Consider the following 8396-nt stretch of genomic DNA (forward strand, 5'->3'; position numbering starts at 1 on the left):
ATGCCTCTGCTTGCTGTCTGCTTGGGGGAAACACTGTTATTTATTCATTGTTGTTTTAATTTGTTTTTTAAATGCCATTCCATTGATTTTCATTAATTTAGTTTGTTCTTAAATTATATTATCTCTTCATTCATTTTTCATCTTTTAGACAGTTAATTGCTTCCATTTGTATTCAATGCCCTTTAAACATAATTGTGCTGTTGATGATGTTGTTGTTGTTGTTGTTGCTATTGTGGAACACTTTCTATTATAGCTGCTTTGTCAAGGACAAAACCAAAGACTCACATCTGATTCAGAGATTTGACCCTGGATTGAGTGGCAACAATACAAAATGACTCAACAGCTGCAATGCTCGTGTGAATCCTTTTCTTCACCGCGTAAACCTTGAAATGACTCCTTGATATGAACCACTCAGTCAGTTCTCAGGTCAGCGCACTGGACAAAAAGTGAAATGTAAAGTCTTGATTTATTCCGCTCCCCTCTGGACTTCTAACAGCGCGTCTCCCCCACACTGGTAGATTTACAGTCGCTGCTGTGGGACTCGTGCCCCCTCCTCCTCTAATGGCCCGCTGTGAATCACGGTCCGAACCCGTGATGTCACGTCGGCTTCTTTTCCTCCACGGACCTCGAACTGTAAGCTCGACTTTTGCATCTTCCTCAAAACAAATGTTTCTGAAGTATGTTTTCACTTCTTATTCATCGTTGCAGTCTGCTGCCTCAGGTTAGTCTCTTGACCCTCCTCACTTCCTCCCTCTCATTTCATCTCCTCCCTCTGCTTTGTCGGTTGCATTATTGCCTTCATCAGCACATCTTGTGTTCTGTCAACAGATTGCTCTCTCGTCTTGTTGAGCAAACAAATTATTCCGCCAACAGAAAGCGTTTGAAGTCACACGGCTACGTAAAAAACCCAAATGTACCAACATCCACAGTGAACAGCGCGAGCTGCTCGGTGTCTCAGTCTGACATGATTGCTCCCCTTTTTATATGCGTTTAGTCATTTTCCAGTTATTCCCACACACACACGCGGCTGCAGTTTGACCCGTCAGCTGTGCGTTGCGTCACCGTTGAAAACACATATTGAAGCGCTGGCTGTTCTTCTCTCACAGCCGACAAAACGCTGCCTTCAGCCTTGTGTGACCAGTGTTTGTGAACGTGTGATTTCATATTAAATGTCCTTTTCCAAAGCCGTGTTTACGAGATGCTATCTTTGTCCGGGCTCTGAAAGCTTTTCACAGATGTATTCAATCTGAAGAGTGTTGTGCGATGAACAGAACATTACTGCAGCGCAGGAAGAATGTTCTGTAATGCAGCTTCTTATCATGTTTATGTTTTTCTGACCTTATTTCTCCTTTAGGCGAGACACGACAGGCAGAAATATTGTTTTTCATGCACTGGCCAGTTCTTTATATAAATAAATACTATTTTAAAGTGATCATATTATGCTATAATCTTTTGCAAACTTTTTTATTTAACTGTAAAATATTTAACCTTTTTACTAACCAACTTTAAGGGCATCCTCACCAAAAAAATGTATAAAAAAACAAATAATATTTATTATATATATATTTATTTTCACAATTATTACAATTTGGACTGAATATTTCATAATCATGCATGTGTCCCAGTCTGAATGTGCAACACTGTGACTTCAGTTTGCACTAATACATAAAACATCTGCTCCGTGTGAACCTCGCTCATCCGTGTTTATGTGCGTTTATGACCCGACATCCCAGATAATGAACCTGTCACAATAAACTGTCTTGGCGCTAATGTGACACGAGTTTAGTTTGTGGTTTCCGTGAGTAACAGTACAACCAGAGGCTGCACCCAAGGACAGGACAACACACATCTCATAACAGCTGTCCTGTAATATGATCTGGTATCTTACCTTATAATTACGGCAGGTGGGGTTGAAGGCGTTGGTGCCGCAGGCGAAGAGCGTCTCGTCGTTACGTGGCACCAGCACTTTGATGTAGTTGTAACATTCGTCCTGTCGGGTGAAAGAAAACAGATTGATGTTACTGTGCGTCAGGAAGCAGGTCCTCGTTGGCTACTGGCACGCCAACGACAGAACCAAAGCAGGACTTGCAGCAGGTGGATGTGCATTCCACTGGCTGACACGCACATACAGCCTTCTCTCTGTTTTACAGTCATTATCGTAATCCCCAGGCTGATTTTTGTGGTTTATAATGCAGCTCTGGGGAGGGGAAACGCTACGCCAAAAACGCCCCAGTCTGTCGCCTCCTGATGGATGCGCACACCGATTCTGATAAGCACCTGCACACCGTTGCTTATTGCAAATCTTCTCTGTGCAGGAAGCGAAGGACTGAGAAAATAAAAGCAAAACAAAAAAAGAAAAAGATGTGGATGAGGAAGATGTGTATGTGTCTGGGAGATAATACTCACGCTGTTTTTCCCTCTCACGGTGCACTTCTCCACATCCTTCGTCTTCCAAGTCAGCTTCTGAAAAAATGAACAAGACAGCCAACTGTCAAGCTCAAAGACAAGCTGTTTCTCACCATCCCGGTTGCTCCCGATCGTTCAAGTGCTATTACGAGACAGCTGTGATGAAAATCTCATTAACTTCAATAAACTGTCGTGGAAAAACACAACAACAAACAAACGGATAAACATGAGGGATGCCTGCACAGCTCGTCAGTGGGAAGCTAAACATTGTGGTTCGACAGTGATAAAATATTAAATTGAAAAAAATCACTCTGCAAAAATATACCTGGATCTGTGAGAACAGAACACAAACACTGGGAATCAAAGGATGTTTGCATCGCCTCACAGTCTATATGAGGAGCAGTCAATTAGCCCTAATTAACCCGATGGACAGAAGCTCTGCCCGCGGTACACACACACACACACGCGCACGCACGCACGCACACGCACACACACACACACACACACACACGCACACACACACACACACACGCACACAAACACACTCCATGTATCAGCGCTGGTCATCCAGTGGGCCACTATGGAAAAAAGATCCATCGACCTGTTTAACAGGCTCCGACTACTTCAATGTGCTCCGTTCAATTGTCGGGTGATTTACAGACCAGGATTTTCTCAGAGCTCATAAATACCCCGGAGGAGGCTGGCTGTTGGGTAACATCCTGCTTCAGTTCCACATCATTCTTTTGCCAACAGCTCCCGACAGCGTTTGAGCAGACAGGAAGCTTGACGTCTCACTCAAGTGATGGAGCAACACCTGGGCATTATGGGCCGGCAGCGCGACGGGGGATCTTTTAGTTTGTAGTCGGAGCTTAAAGGAACTCCTTGGATATTGAAGACGAGTTTCTAATGCCAATTAAGCCTTCGATAAGCCCCGCCCCCCACTGCTGCTCCATCAGAGCTACCATGGAGCCCACACTGTCACTAACTGCACTCCTTGGAGGAATATTATCAAAAACAAGTTTAAAAGACAAAGATAGAAGCTAAAGATCACAGTGTTAAAGTGAACCACCATATAGCCTGTAGATAGAGATAGAAGACGATGAAACAACACTGTTACAATCATTAAAAAGCAAGAGCAGCATACCTTCAGTAGCTAGCGTAGCATAGAAGTGCTATCGCTAGTTAATGTTGTGCTAACGTACTCGGCTAACGTTAGCTCCACAGATTGTTACGTAGAAACGTAACGTTTTAGCACTAGTGTATATATAGTATAGTATAATAATAGGCGACTAACCTTAGACTTGAATACATGTGCATATTTTTTATTACTTTCTTGACATTGAGTCTGGAGGAGATATTTGCACATTGTTTAAATGTAGTGTATGTTACAGTATCTCCTTGTGTTTCCACCAAATGAAAGAGAAAAACAGCAGCATGAATCAAGGATTAGTACAAGTCCTGTGCTTTAGATGCTGAAAAGTACAAACTGGAGAAACTTTGACATTTAATTCTCTTTGGGGGGGGGGGGGCTGTTTAGGTCTTAAATTGGTCTCGAGGTGTTCTCAACTACAACCTGGCAACAAGCCACCCTGTGGTAAAATACATTTTGATGCCTTATTGGAGCCGAGGGGTCACTCCTCTTGGACCATACGCTCCTAAAAAAACAATTTGTCCCACAGGCCCCTTGTTCTCCTGTTCTCAGAGCTGGTTTTCCATTTAATCAGAAAGCTTTCAGTGCAGCAGTCGCATCACAAACCACTTAGAACAGGTGAACGCAATCTAACTTACACGGGAAAACACGCATCCTAATTGAGGAGGGTTTCCTTTTTTACACCTTCAAACCAATTTAATTTCCTCTACATACACTATGACGAATGCATTAAAGGATAAGGCATATTATTCTCCATTTACTAATAACAATACCATTGGAATAGCTAAATGTGTTAGCAATCGTTTCTGTCGCATCCAGAGCCTGTTGGCTCTTTCTGCAGACATGGAAAAAGTCTAAAATATATAGTTTTATTACTTCCAAAGGCTCCGTAATTCACTAAAGTGGAAGGAGTCTCTGTCCTTCTGTCTTTCTGTTTTCTCGACAGCCGTTAATCCGATCGGCTTCACACTCAGCGGGCACATTGCTCAGTATCCAAGGAAGCGCGGCGTCGAGCGTGAACTTGTTTGGATGAGCAGTTCTTCAGAAAAGCTGCAGACAGCGATACCGAACGGCAAGCAGTCAGCCCGTTCTGAACGTGCACGTTTTGAACGGACGCGGTGCTAGTTTCCGTGTTCTACAGCCGTGTTCTGTAGATTTTAGTTAACATTATTCAAACATAAGTAAAAAGTTTGTTGGAGACTGTTTTTAGCCGCAGATTTATACACATCGACTACAATGGCCGTGATCATGGAAATAAAGGAACATGTCCACCAGGGCAAAAGGGGCAATACTTGTTGGGATCAAGTCTTTGTTGGTTTTGTTCTTCTCAAGAGACTTGTTAACAATAAAACATAAACTATTGCCAGCCTTATCCTTTAAGGGGAGTTGCCTTTGGCTTTAGATGGTGTTGCACATCTTTTGTCTGCTTTTTTGCTAAAACAACAACAGAATCAATAAGCTGAGCCAGAATAGAGGAATAACTCACTAATGATAACATTGTCGAGCAGTACTCGTCTCCCTGTGGTCTCAGCGCTGTCCTCAGGCCCATGCACGGATCGTCTCTGACGCCACTTTGTGAAGATCTGACGCGATTCAGTGCGAGTCAGCATTATGGTAATAGGCCCTGCCTTGTCCACGCTCCATTTGGTTTACTAATAATTACTTATGGCTACCCAAGACCGGGGGGATCAGTGAGGGGGAGAATGTGAAAAGAGCTGGTTTAAAAAAAAGAGTGAAGGAATGGATCTGTGACGTGAGTCCGTCTCAGGAATGGGAGAGTAAGAAGCAGAATAACGGTAGTCTTCAATAAACGTCCTCACGTCCCTGCTATCACACCGGAGGCGGCAGAGGTTTGGGTAAATGGATAAAAAAAATGCATCATGCAAATACAAAAACATTCAACATCTAAGTTCTCATATAACATAACTGAAAAAAAGATAAACTGCTCTAAAGTTGACCCAAATCAATAGTTTGGATCTCCCTGACATGGAGCGGTGGCCTTTTCAGAATGAATATCCGTGTTCAGCACTAATCTAAATACAACCAAACAAAAGTCCGGGGCCTCGGAGGGCTTTTATTTAAGTGCAATCATGTTTGACAAATGAGATTCAGATAGGAAGGAGCGTGGCACTTCAAAAAGCCACAAGAGCCCCGCTCCACTTGTATTGGATATATGTCTGAAGAGAGATTGCTTAATACTTGAATGAAAAGGCAGGCAAGGGCAGAAAGGACAATAATGAGGTACAAACATCACAAGAGATTCCTGTAACACACACACACACACACACACACACACACACACACACACACACACAACCAGGACTAGTCTGCAGAGAGCCTTGCCGTGCATCAAGCCCTTCTTTGGAGCAGGATGAGGTCGATACATAAATATAAAGAAATATCACGTTCAGTCATATCGGACACTAAATGACCACAAAAACCTTGAAACTATTTTGACATTTAACAAATAAAGCTGGGTGATTCTCTACCGGTAAGTCAAGATCATGAGGTATAAAACACTCCAGAGCAAACTGTTTGCACGGAGCGATTGCATACAAAGTCAATACAAAGATGCAAAGAGACATGAATTCAGACTTTTTACAAATGGGCATCACGGTGTAGTTATTTTGGCTGTTATCTGTTTATTGCAATGAAACAGGACAGACACTGTGTTTATTGTGTTGTCACCGCTGCAGTAAACCAGCCAACACGTGGCTTGCTAGATACAGTGTACACGGCTCGCTCCACATAATGATGTTATCAACAAAGACACATTCACGTTTGGTTTCCCCAAGTATGTGGGACTTCCACAACTCGTACAAAGCAGTAACAGTGGTTATTTCAGCCGTGGTTGATGAAGCTGTTGGTGTTTACACATTACACATTAAATATTGCTCAGTTAATACATAGACATCGACTCAAACACACGTCATAGGTTACATGTTGGACCCATATATCAAACAATGACTCAGAGGTGACTGTGGACAGACTCTCCTACCTGCTGTGGGATTATCTGCTCAGACGAAGTGGCAAGATTGATGGCAAACACATGGTCCCTGAAAGAGATAGAAAGTCAAGAAACCATCAGTGAGGTCGTCTCCACACTCTTTTTGTCAGCCTCGACACGCTCTGAATGCAAAAGCTCCAAAAGCCTCCGATCCCACCATTGCACCAAAACTTGGACTGATTGAAAGCTGCCCAGCAACAGAGGGCGGAAGGTAAAGTTTGTTGGCTTTTCTACAAAGTCTTCCAACGCCAAAACCTTTCCCCAACTGTCGACACAACCCGTATGAATCACTCGTGAAGTGAGGCATGCACTTTGTTGTTTGCAGCTGTGGAAAATATCAAGTCCACTTAGGTACATTAGCAATCTCTCTACCTTTTCAGACGGCGTTCTTGGCAGTGAGCGCGCTGCAGTTTGAGACCGAGCCAACAACTGTAGAGGAATTTATTTTGCACAACGAAAAAATAGGCGGAGGAGGTGCAACAACAACCTCGTACTTTTTATATAATTAACCCTACGGCATCTTGATCGAGAGGGGCGCAACGTGCAATTAGGCTGAGAGGTTTGCGGGGGGAAAACTTCAGACATTCAGCCAAAACTGCAAACAATGAAAGGTTTGGTGAGGGGGCGCTGCCTGGGATAAGTTTGGGTATATTCAAGTCAACAGAAAAAAAGCAGAAAAATCCTGTTGAGCCTTTTTCCGAGTAAACAACGTAAACGAAGCTACATGAGATCATTTGTAATGTCACAACGAGCAGGTGAGTGGGGGCGACTGACCGGGCAGCGATGTAGAGCATGCGGTTGATCCTCAGCATCCGCTGGAAGTCCAGGCCCAGGCGGACGGTGTCGTTGTCCGACAGGAGTCCCTGGAAGCTGGGATAGAGGTAGGAGGCTGCGTGTGGGAAAAGAAGGAGAGAAAACAGAAGCGTTTAAAGAACTCGAGTAACAAAAGACACCAGATAACTAGCTGAGCTTCTCAACAAAGGTTTGAAAACATGATTCAATACTGGGAATTAATATCAACATAAATACATTAATATTAACTGTTAATATAACTGTAATTGTTCACCATGCAGGCCTGCTTTATTAAACATGCAATTCATTCTTAATCGTCATAAATTAGTGCTTTTACAAACAGCTGTTGTTATTTTCAGACTCATAAAGAGACAGAAGGACAAGAAGGCTCAACATTTATCCATAACTAATCTGCAGCTTAGCAATAAAAAACATGACACCTTCACAGTGTAAGAAACACTAAGCCAAGGTTGCAGTTTGGCAAAATGTGCCGAAAAATACAGAGCACGCACTGTATGTTAATGTGCACTCGTGGAGGTGGATGAGCAGCGGAATAAATAGAATCCAAAGTTGCAAATTAGCTGGTCGTGTCACAGGAGTCGAGTCTGATTTGAATAAACGGCGCCTGGTGAGGAGTCTCGACCGTCTGTGAGGACGAGGAGACGAATCAAAACCATCTGAACGGAAAATGTGTCCGTCTGGTGAACCCGCATTCATACAGCTCTCATCTGTCTCTGAGGTCATCGAAGTCTGACTCGGTGTTGTCATGCGATACAATGGAAAAAAGACAAAGACAGATAGGATGAAGTGAGGCAAAGAGAAAGAGAAGGACGTACAGTGAACTCTACGGTCACTACGGCTGCTTTCCATTTCTCCTTCTTTCTCTTCTGCATTTGAATTCCTTTTTGTCATTTCTCTATCCCTCACACTAACTCACTGGAGGGACACATTCATTTAAACAATGGGAGACTGTGTGCACTACTTAAATAGGAGAGTGACAGCCAGTCAGTAGATAGTAGATAGTATATACATACATATATA

At 43.2% G+C, this 8396-nt stretch overlaps 1 protein-coding gene across 2 annotated transcripts in view; it reads right to left on the bottom strand.

Annotated features, from left to right (window-relative positions):
- The window catches only part of sema6cb (semaphorin 6Cb), a 78665-nt gene that overhangs the window by 48878 nt on the left and 21391 nt on the right, over positions 1-8396 (bottom strand). For both annotated transcript variants that reach the window (XM_031867513.1, XM_031867512.1), the window contains exons 2-5: positions 7338-7452; positions 6555-6612; positions 2407-2463; positions 1889-1990 (exon numbers count right to left, since the gene is read on the bottom strand). In XM_031867513.1, the coding sequence (XP_031723373.1) occupies positions 1889-1990; positions 2407-2463; positions 6555-6612; positions 7338-7452 (332 nt within the window). The remainder of the gene's footprint in view (positions 1-1888; positions 1991-2406; positions 2464-6554; positions 6613-7337; positions 7453-8396) is intronic.

Source organism: Anarrhichthys ocellatus, unplaced genomic scaffold (genome assembly GCF_004355925.1).
Source record: "Anarrhichthys ocellatus isolate YVR2014 unplaced genomic scaffold, GSC_Weel_1.0 scaffold39, whole genome shotgun sequence".
Lineage (NCBI taxonomy): Eukaryota > Metazoa > Chordata > Actinopteri > Perciformes > Anarhichadidae > Anarrhichthys > Anarrhichthys ocellatus.